The following is a 25,622-nucleotide window of genomic DNA, read 5'->3' on the forward strand; positions in this document are numbered from 1 at the left end:
TTGTGATATACAACTGAGATTGGATTAACAATCATCCTGCAGGCCTTCTATTCAAGGCATGATAAATAGCAATTAGTTTTACCAGGTACACTTTCATGTGAACTTTGGAAAAGTCATTAGACTTTCAGTTGTTACTGGATTAATCTTTCCTTAATCTTGCTTCAGCCCCATTTCCAAATGATGCATCACAAAAATATACATGAATTTTATATATCAAAATACTAATTACAGGTGTAAGATTTAAAATAAATGAAATCTGAAAAGTGTGGTGGGATTATCTTTATTCTCTGTAGTTATAATAAAAAATATTACAGATAACTACTCTGTGGTCTTAGTTACAAAATATTCTCATTCTAGGCCCACAAGTAGAGTTGTAAATTCTCAGGGATCTAAAAATAGTACCTGTGGCAGGTAGAAACGTCCTTAATATTTTCAACAGCTCCTATATGCCCTCTGGTGGCCTACGATGAAAATTGCAAAGTGCAATATTAACTGTAGAAAAAGATGAAACAATATTTTAATTTTTATTTATTTGGTTATTTATTAATGGTACAATAAGTACCCAATGTATTGTCTTGTGTGCTCCCTGGTCTGTACGAACTCTACTTTGGACTTCACTAATCTAAGCCAGGAATGACATTTAAGCCATGAAAATGTCAGAGATAGCAACTACAAGCCTGGTATTCCTTAAATAACACGCAAGGAGAGTGATAGTGCATTTTTTGTCCATCTCTGGTGTGCTGCTGGTCCGGGTCCAACCCCAGCACGCAGTGCCACAGCCTTCTTTTTGACACCTCTAATGAGTGTTCTGAGGGTCACACTTTGAGTGTCAGGTTAATACCCTGCAGAAGGTGAGGAGGAAATGTTTTGTTGATTAGGAAACAATAGACTGGAATAAAACACATTTCAGTAGAAAGGGAGTCATCAGGTACTTGACACAGAGCATTATTGTCCTGATTTTTTTATATATTTCAGACATGTACAGACCTCAATAAAACCCATGGAAGGTGTGTGTGATTTTCAGAAATTCATGGTTCAGAAATTCATGGGGAGGACATACCGGTTTGCTTTAAAATGCCTGCCAGCTCTGCAGCTGCTGTTTGGAATATTATCATGGATAAATGAAATATTAAAAACTGACTAAATGATTACTGTGGAGTAGATGCTCCTGGCTGGTCCCAGTGTCCTTAAAGATGGAAAGTATGAGCTGAGGACAGATGATGTACTTACGTATTTTTAGTGTCACTTTTTATAGTTCAAGAAAGAATCTCCAAACCTGAATAGTTGAAGACCAGTGGACCAGCTATGTTAAGCTATCTAAACTGGACTTTGGTTTGAAAGAGATTTTTTTAACAGTTGTCATCTTTGAAAATAAAATAATTTATTTTAAGGTCCTTATAGGTAAAGTTAGGAATTTTTTGATGGTTTTTCCATGATGTTCTACTACTGCTATATATCTTGGAAACTTACTATATTTAAATTTTCTTAGTTTTTGATGGCACATCTGTGAAGCACTACAGGATCAGAAAGCTGGATGAAGGTGGCTTTTTCCTAACCAGAAGGAAAACTTTCAAAACTCTGTATGAGTTTGTTGACTATTACAGTAAGAAGAGTGATGGTCTCTGCATGACACTCAGAAAACCATGCTTAAAGGTACGAGTGGATGCTACACTATGCAACAAGTTTTTTGTAATGTGTTAACCCCATACCGCCTTCTACTTATTCAAAATGCTGATGATCTGTTTATTTTCAGAAAGGTCTGGGTAGCGCTAGTTTAATTCTTGTTGCTGACATATTAGTAATAAAACAGCATGCTATTTTGAACAAATCATCATGTGGCTGGAGGAGAAAGAATACCAAATCTTGATTAATGAATACCTTTTTATAAATATATATGGAGATGAAAGCTCCAACTTCATAACTCTTGCTGACTATAAGTAATTACTGAGTCAAAACCACAAGGTTCAGGAAATAAATCCCTGTTCAAAAAGCTTGCTACAGGGATAATTTTTAATTTTTACTTTTAATGGCAGAATACTTTCCTTAGACTACTTCTTATTTCTAAGAAAAAGTATTGAGAATACAGGCTGTATTTTATGTTGTCAGTTCATTTTCTCACATGTATATACTCTAAGGGATATTATTTATATCAGTTGCAACTTTACATGACATAGTTAACAATGACATATACATTATTGAAAAAAAATTAGAAGTCTCATTTGCTGTATTATTTATTTTCTTTTACTAGGTACAAATTCCTACCACGTTTGATTTGTCGTATAAAACCGCTGATCAGTGGGAGATAGACCGACAGTCTCTAAAATTGCTGAAAAAATTAGGATCTGGTCAGTTTGGTGAGGTATGGGAGGGACTGTGGAATAATACCACACCCGTGGCAATCAAAACATTAAAACCAGGTATGTGGATTACTCTTAAAATCTCATAATGTGAAATGTTAGGAAGAGTGCTCCTTTAAATGCATACTGAGAGGAGACCCGATCCATAAATGCAACTGTTCTATGATCCATGCACTTAAACCTGGAGGTTAGTAAAACTCAAGGTCCAGATGTTCTTTATATGAGAATTTTATACAGTTTTCTGTTTCCATATTAGCTGAAGTAATTCTTATTCAACACCTTCATTATATAAAAAAGGCAACCTCAGCAAGTCTATCTCTTTTGTACGATATTGCTTGTATGGAATTGAATGACTATTTCTCATCTGCAGGTGAAGTGATTGATTTACTGGTATGTTATTGGTATGTCATCTGTAGAATTTCTTCAAGTGATTAGATGCTGTATGATAAAGATTCCTTTGCTAATATAGAATATGGTCTCTGTTAAGATTGTATTTAAGAAGTGCTTTAATCTTAATACTCACTGAACAATATTTGTCAAAGTTTTTGGTATGCAGCATTAACACCCAATGTTTGCACATGATATAGGGTTGTTAATAATACAGATTTTAGCATATAATTAATTAGCATATAATAAATTGTCACTAACTTCAAGTGCAAGTTCACAAGATAAAATACCTCCCAGCAGATGGCAAGAACCACAAAGGTAAGAAATGCAGCCTGGATCACATTCATGTTTTTAAAAAGTGATAATGACTTGCAGTTAATTGAAAAAGTTTGTGTTGGGCATTAATGAACTATTCGGAGAATCAAAACATTCAGATCTTGGATTCAGAATAACAACAATATTCTTGAGCCTTGCTTGAATGGCCCTTTTAATGGGGAGGTATTTAAGTATTTCTTTATCTTGCATCAGGGTATTGTTTGCGTTTTGGGGCTTGCAAATCGAAAGCTAATAAGCACCTTTTCTTCTCTGCTTAACTGAAGTTAGAAAACCAGCTCAATCTAAAGGCTTTCTATAGTTTATGTGAAAGACAGCATGTACTTTTTCAGTGAACTGAAATTTTCATTGCCCTTTCCTGAGACAGTGTGCACTAATCCTGTAGCTTCTGTGTTTGGGAGCCTGTTTTTATTGACTTCTGACCTGAATCTTTCGTTCTGCAGTTCAAGCCCATTACTTCTAGTCATACACACTGTGACTAATGAGTACATTTTACTTTCTTCCTCCTTACAGCAGTGCTGTAGGTACTAGAAAAACCATTATCAAGTTCCTCTTTGCTCTTCTCTAAGTTAAACAGTGTCACAAAATTGTTTGTGTAGTTCAGATGTTTTAGATGTCCCATTTTATTCAGAAGGTCTCTACTGGGTTATTTCAAGATGGTAACTATTTTCTCAAAATTTATGCCAAAAAGAATAACAAGTCTAGATGTGTAAAGGGAGGGATTTGGTTCACATTTCTGACATGTTAGAGCTCTGTTTAAACAATCCAGTATGATACTTGCCTTTCTTAAAGACAAGAATCCAATTTGTCCATATGAGTTCCTTAATGATTTAATGCAACATCTGGATGAATTTGTTTTATTGCACAGGACTGAAGAGACTTTACTAAAGTGTGAAATCCCCTAAGCAATATTTAATGAAGGCAATAAATAAAGCTGGAATGAAGAACAAAACTAAGATATGTTAAATTTTTCTGACACTATTCTTTAAGAAATTTTTCTTTTCCTCCTTAAGAAAATATGTAGCAATTAGCGCTGTAGAAAAAGACTTGTTTCTCATCAAATAATTAGATTTTGTGCTAACTGCAATACATACATTTCTACTTAATTTCTTTAGCAAGAAAGTGATACTGACATTTATCTAGTATTGCATATGAAAAAAAAGGAAGTTAATCATATTTCATCTCAATCTCTTAATAACTCATTTCAAAATCTAATTCATTTATTTTCTCCTCTATAATGGGGACACTACATATTATCAATTCTCTGGGAAACAATCATCTATTTTAATAATGGATCAAAGCAGAATGACAAGACTATTCAGAAATATGTGAAACTTTAGTGGCAAGTTCCATCTGCAATTTGCCTTATTTTTTTTTGTTTCTTTTTTAATTTTTGATGATGATTAGCTGAATGTCTGCTACTGGTCCTCCATCTGAAGAAAAGGAAGCATTATTAAATTTATATCTGAAACTAATTTTAATGTGTTTAAGGCCAAACTAATTTGTGGAGATCCATTCTTTCACCACTGTTCAATTCAGTATCCTTTCAGTGTCTTGCTGATAAAGCACACAGATAACACAATACTTCTATGTCAATGTGAGCAGGATTTTTTTTTTCATTTTCAGATAATAGGATATCATAACAATGTACCCACAGACAACTGTAAAAAAATATGACATAAAATTCTTAAATAGATTTTTTAGCTAGAAATGAAATTTTAAACTGGAATAAACATAATACATTCACTGCAGACTCATTATTACATACACACTAGCACCGTATAGTGGAAGAAACCCAGTAAACTGTGATACTTTTGTATTATCATAGTTCCCCTGGGAAAAGGGGTTTAATTAATCAATACTATTTCCATCTCTCTCTTTTTCACTCTAGGCTGACTCTGTTAAGGCCAACAGTAGTAGTTTCATTGACTTCACAGTGGGTTATATTGAGTTAGTGCCCAAAAGACTCACCTGGATATGATGCATGGATAATAGAGTTTGTGATCTAATTTTGTGATAAAGAAGTTGTGCATTGCACTTAGTGATGCTCAGAATGAAGATTTTCATTCTCAAAGCCATCTTGATAAGTTACATAGGTAATCCTGAATCTCTTATCACTGTATTTTGTGAAATATCTTCTGCAAAAACAGTTCAGTCTGAAATGTAAGCATTTAACTTTGCAGTATATTTCTTTAGGGAATTGTTCTCTTCTAAGCAATATTTTTCGCCATTTGAAGTGTGTTACTGTAATCAAGTAGCACACTGGTTTTCCATAGCTTGTTCTCATTGTTACTCATGAGAAATAACATTTTGATATTTGAAGAAAAAATTCCAATACTCTCACTCTAATCAGAGCAGTATATTCTTATCTTGGAACTTATAAAATTATAGCAATAGTACATAATTCATAAAATATATAGATGATAAGTAAAAGGAAATCATATTTGTTCATGAATCACGAATAAATAAATAATTTTGTATGGTAATGACTGAAGCTCCCTACCTTCTCATTGGTACTATTTCAGGCTTCAAGTCTAGCACACTGTAAAACAGTCCTCTCCTACTGCTTATCTCAGAGATCTAAATCACCTATCCTTACACTGAGGGATGAGGATGTGTATTTTAAATCCCTGTCTTGTTGCTAAGCTGCTTTACAGTGTAGAGCCACTGGAAAAGAAAGTCATCAGTAAAACAGTGTGACAAACTGGAAGTGATCTGGGAGGTACAGGGGATTGAGATAGAGAGAGCTCTGTTAAAATGGCTTTACTACCAGAGAAATTGTGACATAGAAGCTCTCATTTTCAGGCAAGAGCAGGCTGATCAAGTAAGATAATCACATAGCAAACAAAGCATAATACAATTAGTACATCATAGATCTACAGGCCTGAAGGCCAGAAGGGATTTCTGCTGTTCTGAATTTCTCTGTGGAGAATTTCCAGAGTACATGTGTCCTATGTCATGAATAGCCTGAATGTTTTGCTGTTATATGCATTAGTTTTCACTCCTCTGCTGAGAGTACTTATAATTTAGTGTACTTATAATAATTTATAATTATAAATTTATAATTTATAAGTACTTATATTTAGTGAAAACACAGCTGCTCTTGACTTGACAATAACTAGAAATATTCTAGTCCTAAGACGAAGAGAAGATGCCTCTGCTATCTTTGACAGTTTGCATCAACAGTATATCACTATGCCTGTAAGAATGTGTGTGTATTTTCTCATCTGGATTTACCTCTTGTATTCTCTAATTCTTGCCATGTCTTCTTGAAATAAAAAACAAGAAAGTTTCTTGTATGACTTATTTTTAGTTTCTGTTCTGGAGGTGCATGCAGAGCAAGTTAAACCAATTTAAAATTATCTTTAGAGTGGCTAATTATAGTTTCTTGATTTATGGTGTTCTCCTTATTTCTGAAATAGTCTTTCTGGATTTACACACATGTCTAGCTATTGCTGTTAAAAGACTTAAAATGATTGTGTTTAGGTAGATGACCTTCCAACCTGCAGAAAAACTTAAACTCCCAGAATTCTGGCGAGATGGCAGTGACGAGTTTTTCCCAGAGAAAGTTCTCACTTGATGCAAATTTGTGATTCCCTACGTGTGAGTAATTAGTGTATTTAGAAATCTGTTTCTATTCCAATTTGGAGCAAGAGCCAGGTTTTCAGATATTGCACACGAACTGGAAAACTCAGATATCTTTCAGAAACATTGACATGTACCACACCAGCTACATTTTCTCTATTATTAGGCATCTAGTGTCTTAGATATATCAGGCTTTTTAAATAATTAGTGGGAAGAAATAAGCACTTACATGTCAGATAAATCATACTGTAGATTAGAAGTGTACATTATGAGAGAATTAACATGATACTAAAACATGTTTCTTCCCATTGATTATAAAGTCTGGACAGCTAAGTCAAATCTAGGTGCCAGAATAACTGTCTACAGTTGGAGGTAAATTTAGGTACCGGCAGTGTTGTTCTGTAATTCCACAGAATTTGCAACAATAACAAAACTGTGGAAAATGTCTGGCTGATGGAGCCTATGAAATCTTAAACTGGTCAGCATAGGAGGCCTCTAACCAAGAACTGCAGAAAGGTGGAAGTTCCTATGGAGGTTACAGGAAATTTCTATCTTCTGACAAACCTGGTGAGGCGGCACTCCCTGCCTTTATGATTGTGTTGAACCAGCTTCAGATTTGGGTTTTGCAGTCCCCTAGCTATGGACAACAGGGCTTCACACACAGCCCTTACAGATTGTAGGGGAGATTTTGCTCAACCAGAGATGTTTTCAGATTTAATGAAGCATCTTTTTTCAATTAATTCTTGTTTCTGCTAGCAGTTTGGTGTCCATCTCTAAACAGTATATTCATTACTTCAATATCAAAAATATCAGAAGGTGAAATCTATTGATTCAGAAAATTTTTTTCCCCCTGACTCTTTGGAGACTTTTTTCAAAGCCAGTGGTAGATTATGAAGACCTTCAAAATGTCAGAATTTTATTGTTACACGAAATTTCTATTAACCTTGCAGGGATAGTCACAAGACCCAAGATTAAACTAGAGACTTCCGTTGTGGTGGGCCACTCTTCACTCCCCTATTCATTTGGAAAGGGGAGAGAAAATAATATCTTATATTTATATCTTGTATCTTTATATTGTCATCTTCACTATCTTATTATCCTACTTTGATTTGATTGGTAATAAAATTAAACTAATTTCCATGAGATGACTCTATTTTGCCTATAGAGGTAATTACTGAATGATCTCCCCCTGTCCTGATCTCAGGCTTTTGATATATTTTCTCACCCTTGTCCTAGGCGAGGAACACTAGAGGAGCTATCATGGGCATGTGGTATCCAGCCAGGGTCAAAACACCACATTTGGTTAACATATCAAGTCTTGGAAAATATCTTAAATATTTTTCAGTAACACAACAATATTTAGACCTTTTTATTATCCTAAGCCTCATTTGTGAGTGTCAGACAGGCTGTCATTATGCTATAAATCACAAATCTATAATTAGTATTTTCACCAATTCCTTGTACATTTGGATGTTGCACTGTTAGCATTTCATCCCCTGGGACAGTACCCTCAGTTGCAGAGGACACAAATGGTAATCCTGTTCTTCCATCTCCTACTCTTTGTTTCCTCTTTTCTCTTGTTTTCCCTTCCCCTCTTCCCCTTCTCCCTTCATGATTTCTGGCAACTTTAGTTCTCCCACTTATTGTTACTTTCACAAATGTAGAATGGCACGGGGCTAGAAAATCCCAGCACGAGTATGATGACCTTTCAGTCATAGTTGCTGCTACATCCCCCTTTCAGTAATCATAAATGTCCAACAATCTAAGTGTCCTTCCTTGATTTTTCTGTCCATTTATTCATACTGCTGTTCTGTCCATTTGTTCCCTGCTACTTTCAAAGAAGGAGCTGGTCCAGATGAAAAATGTCAGTGGAGCTGGTGGTACTATTTTTTTTTTTCTGCTGCAGAGAAGCTGAAAAGTTCCTGCTTCCCTACTCTGTCTGTTGCTCCTCAGGATGTCCATGATGGATTTCGTTCTCTACTTGCTTTCTGATTATGCAGCCTTTTAAAATGCTCTCTTCTATGCTGTTCCAAAGTAATATTTACATTAAAAATAGTACTTCTTTAGAGTAGAATACCATGAATGAATTTTCAGATGCCTATGAAACCCCTTATTTTATGCAGTAATCCTAATATCAAAGGAAAACTTCCTGGCTTTACAGGGGCATGACTGAATACCCAATTACTTCAGGCAACAGGTGTGAAAACTGAGCCGTGTGGGTTTGTTGCTGCATCCACTGTACTAAGAAGACCAAATTTTCCACAGGAAATAGCCAGGTGCATAACCATGAGCCATCCATCCTGTGCTGAACCAATGGCAGTCTCCTTCAAGCTCCTGGCAGTGAGTTGCTGAAATGTTTCAGCAGCTTATTGAAGACTAGGCTGAATTTAAAAGTTGAATGGGCGTTAACATTCTAGGCTACAGTGAATAAAATAAATGTATGGCTCCTAGGCTAGCAAGTGCAGAACTATAAATCTTGTTGAAACAATCCTTTTATTTCTGTGACTGTAAACAAAAAGCAGTAGTAATACCATGACTTCATTCAGATAATTCTCTTAGTTGTTCGCTGTTGTTTTAGTCTGCTTTGGAGACATCTGTGACATTTTACCAGCCAAAAAAATAGTGGTGGATGTCTGAATGAAAAAAACCAAAACACATACATTTTTTCCTTAAGGAACATCTCTGACTTCTGAGTTGTTGACCCACAGTCATCAAAGGGGTGGAGAGATCAGCAGATAGGAAACAGTCTAGATGCCAGCAATTGCTGTCTTTGTTCTTGGCTCTACACAGCTCTGTCTTGCTTTAGGTCCCTGAACGTGTCATTTCATATTTCTGCTTTTATTTCCTCACTGAGGCACTGTTTCTTTCTTTTTAAGTGGAAATCATTACAACAGGGATTTGCACTTTCTCCTATGCTGCGTGTAACAGATTCTCTAGAACGTACTGTCTGGGCTAGGTTGCTTCTTCAACTCTCAACATGTAAACCAGGCATGTATCAGCACCAGTTAATCACATCTGAGAAAGTTCCTTATGCCTGTTCAAGTTGACAGATGCGTTTGTCATTATCATATTGTAAAGCATCTCCCAAGCTTCTATCTTTTCATGGAAGCTTCTCAAGCATGTTTTTTTTTCAGAAGGCTTTCTCAAAATAGTCTCTGCGTTGATACTGTCAGTGGAGGTTTTAATAATTAATAATATTTTCAGTTCTTCCATATGTTTTCTCTTTGTAGTGTAAAAAGCTTTGCACTGAGGAAAGTCACCCAGTATCCCTGAACAAAGAATATATTTCATTCCATTTAATTCCATACATAACCCTACTCTAACTTGTAAGTTCATTTCTGTATAGTGAGAAAGCTGCTTGAGGATTGTCAGATACCTATCTCACTCTCTCTTTAATGTGAATAGTTTATACTCTGCCTCTTTGTGTCCAAAAAATTGTTCTTCTTACTGTTATTTCTTTATTACACATGAACATATACAGAAGATCACAGTATGTGTTCAATGTACTCTCTATACAATTACTTTTTTATAAACCTATTCAGAAGACAAGGTTGCTCTGAAGTACAAGGTTATTTTGAAGTAATTTAGGAAGGCTTATTGAAAGTTGAAAACAAAGGGTCTCTAGGGGGTTTATCAAATATTTAAGGGCCACTTACATTTAAGCCAGTGGAAACTACATAAAAATAACCGACTTTCTCCCAAATTTGTTTCCAAATTATTAGTATGTATCTTATGATATGAAGCTTCCTCAATAATGGGACAAAATATTTTCAGAAAGAAAGTAGTCAGAATGGATATACTTATATTAGGGGAGATTTCTGGCAAAGCAGCAAATTATAGAATTTATCAAAGAAACATATTCCAACACTGTGTTCTTAAGAAGGATTTTGACATCTACAAAAACATTTTTCATTGAAAAAAGAGATTACCAACCAATATTTTCCTTAAATACCTATCAATCTATTCCTAAACTGGTGTCTTCCACAAGGGACAGTTCTTTCAGTAAAGGCTTTTTTTAACTAGTTGATTTATGATCAAGTAGTTTCTACTTCATGTAATCTGCTCTTCATTAAAAACACATGCATTTCAATTACAAACTAAACAAAAAACCAAACCAGTTATTTGAAATTCCATGTGGCATATGCTTTTATATTTCATTTATATACACTTCCTCAAAGAAATGTAACTTCTTTTCCACTATTGTGTCAGGCTTCATGTCACTAATTTGTAACAAGCATGTTTGCTTGGTTTTAGAGTCAGCTTATACTTTGCTTATCTAGTTGCTAAAACCTAATCTTAGACAAAACACTGATAAAGAACTTTTAAATTATTTTCAGTTAGCATCCAATTCACTTATTAACTACAGTATAAGAAATAGAGGCTCAAAGGGGCTTTGGGTGCTATCTGCTATTTCTGATAATTAAAGATATAAACTAAGTAAAACTGAAGGTTACATATGGTCTTTAAAATAAGAAGGAATTTTTTATTGGACTTTGTAACTGGTTTAATACTATTAATAATTACTTTTATATTGTAAAGACAGATTTGCTGCTATTGAGCTAGTAGAATACTTTCCTCCTGATCAATTTATTGGAAGTTGTCATATGTGAAAACCCTGTTGCTTGTTTCTAGTTTGTTAGAAGAGATTATAACATGATTACACTGTGAAATTCCTTGTAGGGAAATTTTGATGGTGATAACAAATCAGACTGTCATTTTCTATGGTGTAAAGAAATCCTGTATAACGATCCATAGAGGGCAGGTGGTTTGGTAGACCCCAAGTCAGCAAATACTTCATCCTTTTTAGCATCAACTTGACAAATTTTGTCACCAATGCTAAACCACTAGTCACGCTTATGCATTTGCCTTTGGAGGCAGAATACTTCACACCATGCATCTTCTCTGCAGATTTCAAGATTTCTATGAGTGTGTATATATTGAAAACAGTAAGCAGAGGGACCACAATATTAAATCAGTATCAAAATGAGTCCAAACCCTGTAAGTAATATAAATAATTAATCCAACACCAGCTTTTTAAAAATTATTTTTTAATTTAATTATTTATTTTGTAAATCTAGGATTGGTTTAAAGTTCAAATAAGGCTATAAAGATTGTAAAGACTGTGCTGCTCTGAACAGGGAAAACACATAGTGTCATAGTGTTCGAATTATGGATATTTTGTTTTTTCCACCTGTACTAATCCCTGTTTTATCCAGACCAAGTATAAGTCATTTACTTTTCATGCAGGTCACTTTCCTCTGACAGTGACAAAAGGAAATGGGTACAGTCTTTACCTGTTCAGGAGATGTATTATTGGCTGCTATCCATTTATTGATGGCATGGAAATCCATTAACTTTACCATCCCTCCTAATGGCATCATATGAAGGATTGTTAAATTGGGCCCTGTGGTATTGTCAAAGAAAGTATGAGGAGATGGGAGAGAGGACCACCTGTCCCTTGCAATTTTCTTTACTTTCACAAGTTTCAATGTCAAGTGGCTCATAAAATTCTATGTCAGAGCAATTTCTGTGTCTTTCCCTTTGCCCTGATGCAAGGATATGAAATCACACATTATTGCTATGTTGTGGGAAGCTGGTTGGAGCACTTTTCAGGAGGTGGCATTCAAGGTAGGCTTTGGGTCAAGGTGGCCCAGATTTGCTAGTTCATTCTGCAGAAAAGATTTTCTGCGAGAGTTTTACTGCTCTAGCATTTAGCATCCTCCCAGAATTTCACTTTATTTAAACATCCATGTTTGGAACACAGCCAGACTCCTAAATGAACCTTGTTGGTTACCTAATGTTTTAAACCCTATAAAATAAAGACTTGCTCTTGCAGCCTTGGCTTCTCAAACGATTCAGTCTGCTTACACTAAGAGAAGTGTTTGTGTTAAAACATGGCACAGAACAGACTAATCTTGGATAGACCTCCACCCCCCTAGTCTTCACTGTAGGCTTTTCTTAATGAAAATATTTTGATCTGGGAGGAAGGAAACCTTTGAGTAGCTGGCTGACTTTAACTCCTTGTGACATTTCTGTATTGTTTGTTTGACATTGTTTGTGCTTTGACTGTGTATAATAATAGAACTAGATATCACCTTATGTAACAGTTAAAAAGTTGGGGTCACTAGCTGTTAAGATATTTCTGTATTTAAAACAGTGTAAGATTACTGTTACATCTGCAGAGGCATTAGTATTTCTGATAAAGTTGCTATTATGTGAACATTATAGTTATTTGTATGTATATGAATACATCTCATATGCTGAAGCTGAAAAAATGACACAACAAATTGGTATTGCAGAAATGGTTTTTTCTGTCAGAAATTTTGTTTACTACTTAGTCACTCTTACATCAGTTTATGGTAATTTTGCTAACCTTGGTTTATGGTAATTGTATCAGTTGACACTCTAGCCTCACATTTTTCTGTTTGGGGAAGGCTTGGGATTGGTTAATTTTAGCTTTTCTTTTTCTGGTGGCTGGAACACATATGTTTTCTGCTTGTGCACAACTGCCTTATTTCACTCATTAACTGTATATTTCAGCTGCACTGTCTGTTTTCTGTGGGAACTGAAGATTTGGTATGCTAATGCACTTTGAAAGACAGAAAACAATACCTCAGTTATTCCCTTAAGACTGCCAGGTTGGTAGGAAGGCCTTTAATAACCTCAGTTTATGTTTTGTTATATGCTGTTGTTTCAGGTTCAATGGATCCAAAGGACTTTCTGAGGGAAGCACAAATAATGAAGAATTTGAGACATCCTAAGCTTATACAGCTTTATGCTGTCTGTACTTTGGAAGACCCAATTTATATTATTACTGAGCTGATGAGATATGGAAGTCTTCTAGAATACCTTCAAAGTAAGCAAATTCCTATAAACTCATTTCAAGGGGTGCCACTATTGTCAATTTAGTAAAAACCCTAACATAAAAGATATAAATTCAGCAGTCTGGTTTAATATCAAAGTTATGTGTGTGGGTGGGAAAAGAGGAAAAAAAGATGCTCATGATTTTTTGATGTGTATTTGAGAAGTAGGAGAGAATCACATTCAGTGTTTGATTCTTGCCTCATAATATCCCACATTTTCCCACCCATTTCTATGAGTAGATGGGAACTTACATGGACAGAATAAAACTATAAGAATCCAGAACGATAGGTCATCATATTTGACATGAAATAGAGGCACTTCTACAAAATGTACTTAACAGCTTTGAAATCTATTACTAGGCAGGTATAACCTTTCACTGTGAATTTGTCCCTTACCTATTGCATCAGGCCTTTTATCTCAGCAGTGCTTCAAAGTGCTCTTTTGAAAGGAAATAATAATTAAAGCTGTGCAGAGTGGAACAGACTAAGCATAATGATTGAACTTCAGGTTCACCCCTGATATTGAAAAATGCTCGATTTTAGTGTTGTTACCCATTTTCAATTTAGCAAATATCTCTGAGATGCTGAATGTCTCTAAAGCTGTAATGATCTCACGAAGACAAAATATTTGCCGTGATTGCCTTCCTGGATTTTTCCTCTGTCTCCTGCCTATAAGACAAAGCTTTGCCAAATAACTCAGTGTTCACCATGACACTTTCCTTTCACCATTTTCTCTGTGGAACCACATTTTAAGTGAGGCTCAGGCCAAGGAGAATTACAGCTCAAGAAATCTCTGGTAGAGGGGCAGTCCCACCTGGACCTATGCAGAGAAGGGCTGCAATGAGCTTGGGACAGATCATCTGCAATTTTGGAGGCATTTAGAGGCCAGAGGTAGCAAGGCACAAATTTCCTTTAAATACTCATCTTTGGTGCCTTTGTATGCAGGTTGCTGCCTATCTGATGGAAAGAGTGTGGCACTTGAGGAAATGACTGCTGGACATGAAAACATTTATTGCACTGGGGAAATAGCTCTGAGAAAGCCAGGATGAGTCACAGCTATTGCAGAGGTGAAAATTTGCCTATTTGTGAATGGAGTACATTTCCAGAACACATCAGCTCTGCAGTCAATTTCCAGCGTATGCAGAGCAGATGCCCTTGCTGTGGGCAGCACATGGGTACAGCCTGATCTTTGTCTAAGAGTTCATTCCTCTAGACCTGCATCAGAGAGGCTGTGGGAAGTCAGGTGGTTTCCAGGCAGGCCTGAAGGTAACAAAAAATGTCCAGTTGAAACCCAGCCTAGTGGTCTCTCTCCTTGTCTGATGGCCTATGCACAAGGGTATAAAACAGAGCTAAGAGGTGGAGGCAGAGATCCTGGTGCCCTGATGGGTGTTGGTCAGAGAAAAGCCATTTCCATCAGTGATAAGTGAGCGATGTCAGCTCTGTGACTGGAAGTGATCTGTACCAGTTGGCAGTCAGTGCACAGCTCCTGATAAGCTTCCTTGAGACTCAGCCACTACCAAAACCAGGCAAACATTTCCATAAGGCTGCTGTCTTTGTGTGGAACAGAGGGAAAATCCAAAGATCATTCTTTTGTTAAATTTCCCCTTCCAGAAATGTATGAGATGTTTTTCTGGTATATAAAAATCCCTAATTTTTTTATGCATAGTCACTATGGCATTCCACTACAATGACAGCTACTTAATAAAGATGACATGTGAATTCCCTGTGCACCCTGTGAATGTATTTTAGGATACTTCTTGATGAACACTGCTATGCAAGGTTATTGAGCTGCCACCAGCATGAGAAAAACGCTACTGAAAACTTTTCTTTATTATTGGATGTGAATGAAATTGTCATAAATGTATGAGTGTTGTTATCAATTCTGATAGACCTGGGGCTTGTTCTGGCAAGGACACAGTCTTGAAGTTCAGTGAATTATTACAGAGGCAATGCTCTCAATTGGGAAAAATGCTGCTTGCTTATTTATTTATTTATTTATTGTCAGGCATCTGTCAATGAGAATATTTTCCTGTCTTTCCTGTGTGAGATATTGTAATTGATTGCTTAGAACACAGCGCAGACCCTAAGCCTTCTTCAATGTTTTCTCTAATAAATTTTTCATATAAGTGTGATAGATTTGTCAAAAAATATTAGTGAAAAAGGACATAGAGGCACTACATTTTCTTTATAGGTTAAAAATAAGCCAGGAGAAGTTTTTATAAACTCTCGAGTAGTGCCTGGAGTGTGAAGTTATATTAACTTTGGGTTTTTTCTTGTAGTTTTTCCCCCTTAAAACACAAAATAAAGGACATGTATAACTATGTGAAAACAGATGTAAATTCTTCTGACCTGTCCTGAACCAGCCAGATGAGAGCTGATGCTGGTCTGGAAACGTCTGTATTTGTATTAATGCAGTGCTGTGCTTGAACTTGTGTGCTTTGGCTGGTCCAACCTGGGATTTTGGGTTAGTCAGAAGTCTTTATGAGATATCCATACATGATTTGCACATCGGATCCCAAAGAGATCTGTACCTCCTGTCTTTTCCTATGTCTTTGTGCACAGATTGCAGCTCCTGATCAGCTGGGGATATTAAACTGAGTCATATAAACTAGTTCTAAAACCCAGGTGCTCATGCAAGGTACCTGTACATAATTAGTTATTTTCTGATTAAATACAGTACTGATAAGTGTCATTTGTGGATTTACATCTTTATCCAAGATTAATAATAATATATGTTGAGGTCTGCCTGCTATCAGAACAGAAAATGTTATATTCTTCTGTGGCACGATGATGGGTTTTCTTGATGGTTAAACCACAGATTTTCACATAGCCTGATTTTTCTCCCTTTCTCTATAAAAGGTCAAGGCACCTATTAAACATATATGTGGGAGAGGAAAGGCTGTCTGAGTCAACAATAAAAGTAAATAATCTTAGTGCTGGATTATCATAACAATGAGTTTAGCCTTGAAAAGGGAGTAGGACTGTACCCATACAGGGTAAATTTAATCTTTTGAAATTAATTTCTTTTACCTGTTCATCTCATAACATCCAGATAAGCAGGAAATTCAAGGCCTGGAAACTGCAGAATAGATTAGTAAACAATAGAATTTCATATTCTTCATAAGAAGTGACTGCAAGGTCAGGTCCAATCAAATGCCAGAACTGGAGGTTGCTATTCATTTCAATGCTAAGACACACTTCCTCCATAGATCTATTCAAAATAAGCAACAGAAAAGTGCCAGATACAAATGTTTTATTTCTTTTACACAGAGGCTGTAGGGAAAATTCACCATCCTCAGTAAGAAAGGAGAACTGCCAATGAACATAGCAGCAAACACTAAACATTTTCATATTTTCAGATTCTGAAAGAGAAAGTTCAGTGCTGCAGTGTTGTGGTTTGGGTGGCCACAGTGCTGGAAAATAACACCTAGATTATCTGTATAAACTTGGAGGATAAATTCTTTGCTCTGAGGAGATCATCTGTCCCCAAAATGCTGCAAAGGCCCTGAGTTTGAGTTCTAATGTGTTATACTCTAATGACTTTTTTTGGGGGGTACATAACTTAGTATTTTTGGCTGGAAGTTTTCATGGATTAAGTCTCTTTTCTTCATTTGTGGAGTCAGGTTTCTCTGCTCAAACCTCTTCTACAGCTCTGAAATCCAGATGTTTATTTCTGGGACTTGCTGATCTTAAAATGTTGGGAATGGCATGCACATTGCTTCAGGAAGTGCTGTGAGAGAAGGAGGCAGCTTGAAAGCAGCTCCTATTGTCCTACTGTTGAGTAGCAGCAACAGAGAGATCCATGTGAAGCTGTCAAATGGACTGCAAAGTGAAAAGTAAAGTTACATTTGACAGCAGATGGCAAATTTCATAGTAAGACTCCTTGGAGAAAAGGAACAAGATGAATTTTGTGCTTTTCCATCTTTAATCAGCTTTGGCTCTGCCCAGTGAATACTGACATTAACTCTTACAGTTTGGGTTATGCACATGGCAGGAAGTCAAACATCAACATTGCTATCAGTAGATATAAGCCTTTTTCTTTGGACATGGTCAGCAGCTTCTTCTGGGCCTAGATCAGCTGCTGCATGTAGTGTCCACTCTTTTAGAGAAGATGGGACAGACATTGGTACTCAGTTATAATGACATCAGCTGTGTGACTGTAAGTAGTGCCACTTACAAACCTTTGCATTTGGCCAGGCTGCTGCTTTACTGCATTGCAGAGCTTTGTTGATTTGTGTTGGCTGTTTGAACCAGTCACCTGTTATGTTGTTCATATCTGAATACTTACAAATATTATCTTTGCCATCTTCTTTTTCAACAGAAGATGGAGGCTCCCAAATCTTCCTGCCACATCAAGTAGATATGGCTGCCCAGGTGGCATCTGGGATGGCTTACCTGGAATCCCAGAATTATATCCATCGGGATCTGGCAGCCAGAAATGTTCTTGTTGGTGAACACAGTGTTTACAAAGTGGCAGACTTTGGACTTGCAAGGGTTTTTAAGGTGAGTTGTGAGAGGGTGTACTGGTTCTACTTTAACCCTGGGGAACAAAGCAGGAGAGTTCAACTACAGTGTGAACTGTAGGCTCTGAATTGCTGGATTCAGGCAAAAGTCCTGCCCAAGAAGGTAAGGACCCCCAGCTTGTTTACTTGTATCCTCCATCTCCATTATCCCATGCAAGGTTAGAAGCTGTCCTGTGCCTTTGTGTCAGTCTGAAGAGGGCATCTTCATGTCTACTTCCCACTCAATCACCAAGGAAGGAGGGCAGGAAATGCCCTCTGCTGCACAACCTTCATCCCCAAATCTGGTGTCTGCCAGATTGAGAGAGATCTTGGGAATGGTGGCAAAATTGTCTTCCTAAGCCTGTAAGGGAAAGCATATAAAAATGCAGTGACAACTATTTTGTCCTTATTCACCTCCTCACTGCTGCTGTGATGCTTCCAAGTGTAGGTAGTAATCATAAAAGAACATTTTTCCTCTCCAAGACTAATAGTGGAGTTCATAAAATGAATTCTCAGAGCTTTAAATCTGACACAGTTTCAAGTTCTTCACCATTGCACTGTTTTTGGTTTGGGTTTTTTTTTTTTTTTTCTTTTGTTTGTTTTTTTTCCTTTGTCTAGCCCTCAAGGATGTAGAATGCCAGGTAACACTGACCAAGATCACCCTAGGAAAAAGCTGTGGCTTAGAAATGAGTTTTCCTACCTCTGGAAATTATTTTATCAGATTTGGAAAGACTTGATTTGCCATATTTTATTGATCTCGATATGTAATCCATAATTTATGAGGTCTTATTGTTTTTATTGATTTATGTTCTTCCACTGAGAAGGAAAAACAGAGAAAAAAAAGCCATTTGCTTCTCATTTGTTTTTTCCATTCAAGCAGAAGAAATTGAAGTTCATAACAGAGTTGGATTTATTCTGTACTAAAGTATAGAATAATGGCTTGACAATGGCATCAGGGGACTTTGAAAGTGCTTTTTGTTTAATTTTGATTCTTCTTGTTATGCATAAGCTCAGATTGCACATTTTTTAAACTGAAAAAAAATATATTTTTAAATGAACAATGCCTGCAATGGATATTTCTCTTCTGTCCTCAATAGGGAGGGTAATAATTTACAGCTGTTGACATTTCTTGTTAAAACTGAACTTTACTAAAATACTCTGTCATAGATTCGTGTTGGCAGACTTTCTTAGGAATATTCTGGCTTCTAAGCCAAAGCTCTAACATGGTTACATGCAAAGATCCCAAAGGACTAGGTGTGAGAAGTGAAATCTATATTTCTGTATGTATTGATTAATGAAATAATTTCTTGTTTCTAGAGATGAGCATTATGGTCTAGACTCCAGCTGTGTCACTACATACATTCAAAACACTAATAACCAGTCTTTTCAAACCCATAGGGCATTATAACTTGGAAATGTACTTTCTGTATTAAAAGCAATTAAACAAAAAAAATCTTGTACATGTTTTCCTGGATTTGCATGTGAAAAACTTGACCAAGGCTTAGGCATCGCTGATGTACACTAAGTTATATTTAGGAATTAGAAAGAGAATAAATATTCATAAAGTTTAGATGTCTGTGTTATAAAGATTTGAGGATATGTTTCAACAAATTTTTCTTTTTCTGTGTCTTTCCTCTCCACTTTACATGAATTAATTGGACCCACTATAAGCTAATATGCTAATTTGAATCACTTGGAGTTTGTTCTTTGTTTCCAAAAACGTGCTTAAGTGATTGTTAGTGGCCCTTCAGCACCACAATAAATCACAGAAGAAAGGTTCCAAAATTCATCAGCTCTTGTTCTTGCATTCTCTGCTCACCGAAGGCCAGACACGGAGCCATGTGGTCTCTAGTTTCAGCAGGATGCTTACACTGCCACTCCTGACAGACTCTTGAAATCAGGTCATAATTAATCACAAGCCACTGAAATGCCGTGTGGTCGCTCAAAATGATAAATACTTCAGAAGTCTCTTATGAACAGGAGCATTTCTCAACTGTAAAGCCCAATTCAACAATAGACTTCAGTAAATTCTTTAATACGGTTAAAGGCAAGTGCTTGGCTAGAAGAGGATAAGATTAAGCACGTTCTTAGCTTACTCAAGTGGTTAAGTGCTCTGCTGAAGCAGATACAAAATCAGACTTGCTTCGTTTTACCTCTGACAGGTAGAAAATGAAAACGTATATGAACCCAGAGCTGAAACAAAACTCCCAGTGAAATGGACAGCTCCAGAGGCAATCCGCTACAACAAATTCAGTGTGAAGTCAGATGTCTGGTCATTTGGAATACTTCTGTTTGAGATAATCACCTATGGGGAGATGCCTTATGCTGGTAAGTTCTTTTAATGAAAGAATGATGTTTATGTTTTGTTGCTTTAAGGGCCACATTAAAAAAAAAAAAAAAAGTTGACTGACTATACTGTGGGTATGTTAAAGGGTTAAAACTCTAAATACAGAAGAAGGCTGTTTGGATGAGGCCTTTTTAATGGCTCAAACCTTTTGGCTGCCCCAGCCTCACTGGAAGCTTTCCAAAGTCTGTGATTAGAAGCCATTCAAGCTTCCTCTCTCTGGAGTCAACCTGCAATGCATAGGAACCCAAGCCAGCTGGCTTTTGCCTCCCAACATCAGATCAAAGATGGCAATCCCTGGAATGTGGAAAAGGGGAAGATTTCTCTGTGCCTTCTCTGGTCTTGTATATTTTTTTCAAATTTTTTTTGAGGATGCCTCATGGACAAACAGAATATTGTGAAGTGCTGCACAGACACTTCTGGAAGGAGTTGTATAAAGCGTGAATCAAGGTGGTTTTACCCTGATTTTTTCCTCATATTATACTATTGCAGTGAAGAATCTTCATAAAGAGAAGGATCAAAAGAATTAAGAATGAAATGTCACCAACCTCAGAAGTGTATTTAATAGTATGAGGAAAGCTGTTATTCCTAGCTATATGAGAAATGCTCATGGAACCATGGCTCCAGTAACACAAGATATCAATGAAATGATTGACTGTGACTCATTTTTTTTGTGCTGTTGAGGAGAACACAAGGGAAGGACTAAAGAAAAAAAAAATTATTATTCTCCATCTATACAGGCCTGAGGGCTGTTGCATAAGCCATAAACTACATTTCACAGGGTCCCAAACTTGTATTTTCTATAAAAGGAAAAATTGATTTTGCTTTTTTATTCCCACCCTCACTTCCTGTGAAACCCACTCTCACTTATTCTTGAGAATAAGGAAAAAAAAAAATCATCAGCTCTTTCTTATATAAATTATGTGTGTTCATATGTGAAATCACATGTAAATAAACTATACCATTATAAATGATATGTAACACACTGATGCTTGGTATTGACTGAAAATGTTTTCAGCATCATCCCTTTGCAAAGACAGAGTTTACCTGTAGCTCTACAGTAGAAAATGCCTTTTTGCCATGACTATGTGCTTATTTATTATTACTTTCAGGAGAAGAGGTTATGTTGATCCATGGTGGCAGTGGGTAATGAACAGAGGAAACACCATTCAGAGATCTAGTGAAAAGAAGTAAAAATTATGCAATACAAGATTTAATTTGGAGGAGAAAACTGAAAGGGAAAGGGATTATAGACTTAATGTATGAAAGTATAGCAAAGGTAGGGAAATGGTTTCTTTGTGACCTGAGGTGATAAAGCAGGCAGAATGCCATTGGATAGCTGCACCAGAGGAAACTTCAAACTGATAGTAATTAAAACTTTCTAAATGTGAGGAAAATTCAGCAGTGGAACAGACTTTCTTGGGTGATTTTGGAGGCACCGAGACAAGAGGGATTTGGGACCAGTTTAAGTGAAACAGATGTTGGAATAACTATGGAAAACATGGTTGGTAGAGGAAAGGCCTCATACCTGGGTGAATGCATTGGCTCTGCCTCTCAGATGGCTCAGTCAGGGTGAAGGGGCTGGCAAGTCCTGAAGAAGGTTTCTAACTGCTGGTTTGGGAGCCTCCAGTGACTCCCCTGTCCTGCTGCCATTGAAGAGAACCTGCCCATGTCAGCTCTGCCCTCGGCATGGATGTGCCTCAGGAGAGGGCATCCCTTTGCCTCACCTTGGTAAGAAATAGAGACATGCAGCATCACTTAATAAACCCTGAGTAATCCAATGAACTCCTTTTGGTTTGCAGGCATGCCAGGACACCAGGTGATCCAGAGGGTGGAAAAGGGGTACAGACTTCCTCAGCCAGAGACCTGCCCACTGCCATTCTATCAGCTGATGCTGCAGTGCTGGAGCGCAGAAGCGGATGAACGTCCCACCTTCAGGGCCCTCTGCACGGAGCTGGAGTCCTACTTCCAGGCTGACTCCCCTTCCTACACCCAGGCCCAGACTGTGGTGAAATGAACCCCCAGGCTGGGGCACGGGGAGAGACACTGGCCAACATGGCTGTGAAATCAGCCCTACCTCAGTAGTGGAAGTTGTTAGGGGATGCTGAGGAATTCTGGGACATTGTCATCCCCACGCTGAGAGTCAAAAGACACATAAAATTTTTTGCTGCTGTCAAGTATTTTGCGAGACTAAGCATCAGGAAGCTGATGTGGCAGGGTCTTCTGAAAAATGGAATGTCTTCTATTTATTTTTTTAAATATCAGATTGCAGGAATAAACAAATGAAATGAGTATTGCTCAATAACCACATTTTTGTAATTTCTTTATTGGAATGATCATTTGCTGTTCCTTAATTTTTTTAATTCCTACAAGGTTGTTGTCATGAAGGAATGTGATGGCTCTACACAGCAGGATCTGTGCTTCCAGAACCCTCTCATTGTGAAAAAAAAAAGATAATAATCTTGTGACTGTGATAATGGCAGAATCCAGGTTAATTGTGTTGCTTAGACTTGAAGTACATGTGCTTTTGCTATATCAGAAAATAAAACAGATGTTCATGGGAGAAAAGGAGTTATTTTGTTTTGTGGATGAAGAGTGATCTTTTTTAGTTTGTCTTTAACAGAATAAACAAAATTATCAGGTTATTGAAGCTGTTCATTCTTATTGTTATTAAATGGTGCCACAGAACCAATGAAATATCATCTATTGAATCATAGAATCATAGCATGGTTTGGGTTGGAAGGGGCTTTGAAGATCATCCAGTTCCAACCCCCCTGGGGCATCCCCCAGTAGGTCAGATTGCTCAAAGCCCCACCCAAGCTGGCCTAAATTGTAAGTATTTGTTTTATGGTTCTTCCTGTTAGGGATATTGAAGCAAAAAAGTATTTGCACATGAACTCAAGAGTGCCTTCGCCTTTTACACTGACACCCTTTCCTATCCTGCTGTCCAAATCACAGACCCTCTCTACCAAGACGGGTCCCAGAGCAGGTGATTTGTGGAGGAATCCATGCTTCCACCTTCTCCATAAGTAACTTTAACATTGGAGATTTAAATAAAAGTGACCCATTTTATTTTGTTCCATTGGGAAATAGAGCCCAGGTGCTCTTGCTAGTAGTCATTACAGATAAAGATTTTAGGTTTTTTGCAGTTTTTCTAATGAACTACAACATTGGTTGTGCTAAAATCTGCTATCACCATGATGATTTTATGTTCTAAATCATGAAGCTTAGAGAATTTTTCATTTTCATTTTCATTATTTACTTATTATTCATCAATTAATTGTTCAACAACATAAACCAGGAATTGAGAGCTGTACGCTGTTAGCAGAGCGTGAGCTCACTATCAGTTTGCTACCATTTTCCTGTGATAAAAAAAAAGAGTATAAATAAATGAAAAGACTCATCACTTTAAAGGGTTGGCGGCTTTTGTTAAATATTTTTAATTTTCCTTTCTTCTCTTTGTACTTCAAATCTACTATTCTCAGTGCCTTGCTTATAATTTTTAATTTCCTTTTCTCCTCTGCTTTTGGAAGCCAGCACACCTTTCATATGCATCTATGTACTCACTATTCAAAACACCTTTCCTTATTTATTGTTTTTCTCCTCTTTGTATCTTCCTACACTTAGTGTATTTATAGTGTTCCATCTCTGTTCATGTTCATTTTCTGCACAGTGTTTCTACAAGCCCTCTTTATATTAATTACATGGCTAAAGCATAACACAGTGAAAATTAACTAGCTGTCATAGCATCCAAAATTAACTAGCTGTCATAGCATCCATGTGATTTTGGAAAATAATAATCCACTCTGAGAGTAAAAGAGGTTAAATGTATTTGCCAAGCCCATCCTGACAAGAACTGGCATGGAAGAAACAGGGAGAGTCCTTGGTAAAGTTTCCTGCTATCCTCTGTCCATATTTGTTTTGAGATTCATGCTAGCTACTGGCTCATGGCCCCAAGAAGATGTTATTTATGATTATCAAACCTCCATCAATCCACAGGTTTCTCATCTGGCTAGGAGCTGTTTTAAACACTATTACAGTATGAGGTTAGCAAATCCCACAGAGTAGATTTATGTAATAAGAATAGGAATGCTGTTATTTGGGATGACTGCTGCATCAAGCTTTGAATCTTGGTGTGCAAGCAACATTTCTAACATGATTTTTCAGACTTAAAACATTAAGAACGTTGCAAATAAAAGCTGAGTTTGCACAACTCAAAAAAATCCTGTTGATAAAATAAATATAAGAATAAAAAGTACAGTTGTGTGCAGTTCAGAGGAGATGAGTTGCCAGGAAAAAATAAAAACATTAACAGCAGGGAAATAGCAAAATTTTCAGAATTACAGATTATACTGGCTGGTCCAAGCTGCCCTTTGCCTGGCGTAGACGTCAACAGGATCTTGCAGGACTCCACTGAAGTAACACTAGAAACCTGTGTGAAATAAATATCTTCCTAAACCTATATTACTAAATAGAGAATATAAGGTCTATTCTTCCAGCTAAATTGAACATTTTGTCTCCTTAATTTCTCCTATAATCAAAGGAGAGAGACGTAAATGAGATGGTGAATCAATGCAACAAATATGCATTTCTTCTCTTAAGCACTCCTGGGGGGTTTCTTTCTTTTTGCTTCTATAAAGGTATATGAAGTGTAGCCTCATGAACCACCTGTAGCCAAAAGGAGCAAGAAGCTGCAAGTGAGCTGCACCTTGCTGAGCTGTGTGAGGAGCAGGCATCCAGGTTTGACAGCCGCCAGGTGATATAGACTGGAAATCTGGTCTGCTGGTGTGTTGCTAGCAGGCATGTTCCCCTGCTGCTGCATCCTCCCATTTTATCTCTTGTGATTTCTCTTTGCGTGCTTGTGCAGATGCAGCTAGTTTGGATCTGCCAGCTGCCTCTGGTATGCTCTGGCTCAGGGTGGGAGACAAGCATCAGCACTGGCTGAAAGCAGGTGTTAGGTTCACTTCTGTCTCATTACTACATTAAAGAAATCAGTTTATCACAGAATCACAGAAAGTTAGGGGTTGGAAAAGACCTGAAAGATCACTGAGTCCAGACCCCCTGCCAGAGCAGGGTCACTCACAGGAGGTCACTAGGAATGCATCCAGGAGGGTTTTGAATGTCTCCAGAGAAGGAGACTCCACAACCTCCCCTGACAGCCTGTTGCAGTGCCCTGTTACCCTCAAAGTAAACAAAAATAATCAGCTCATGTTTATATGAAACCTCCTGTGCTCAAGCTTGTATATGTTGC

The 25,622-nt window shown here is 37.1% G+C and overlaps 1 protein-coding gene across 1 annotated transcript in view; it reads left to right on the forward strand.

The window, feature by feature from the left end:
• FRK (fyn related Src family tyrosine kinase) overlaps nucleotides 1-23,021 on the forward strand; it is a 50,780-nt gene extending 27,759 nt beyond the window's left edge. The window contains exons 3-8 of the mRNA XM_071741119.1: nucleotides 1,490-1,653; nucleotides 2,249-2,417; nucleotides 13,360-13,518; nucleotides 17,847-18,028; nucleotides 20,190-20,355; nucleotides 22,174-23,021. Of these exons, the coding sequence (XP_071597220.1) occupies nucleotides 1,490-1,653; nucleotides 2,249-2,417; nucleotides 13,360-13,518; nucleotides 17,847-18,028; nucleotides 20,190-20,355; nucleotides 22,174-22,388 (1,055 nt within the window). The 3' untranslated portion in view covers nucleotides 22,389-23,021. The remainder of the gene's footprint in view (nucleotides 1-1,489; nucleotides 1,654-2,248; nucleotides 2,418-13,359; nucleotides 13,519-17,846; nucleotides 18,029-20,189; nucleotides 20,356-22,173) is intronic.
• Nucleotides 23,022-25,622: the final 2,601 nt, after the last annotated feature.

The sequence above is a fragment of the Heliangelus exortis genome, chromosome 3, assembly GCF_036169615.1.
Source record: "Heliangelus exortis chromosome 3, bHelExo1.hap1, whole genome shotgun sequence".
NCBI lineage: Eukaryota > Metazoa > Chordata > Aves > Apodiformes > Trochilidae > Heliangelus > Heliangelus exortis.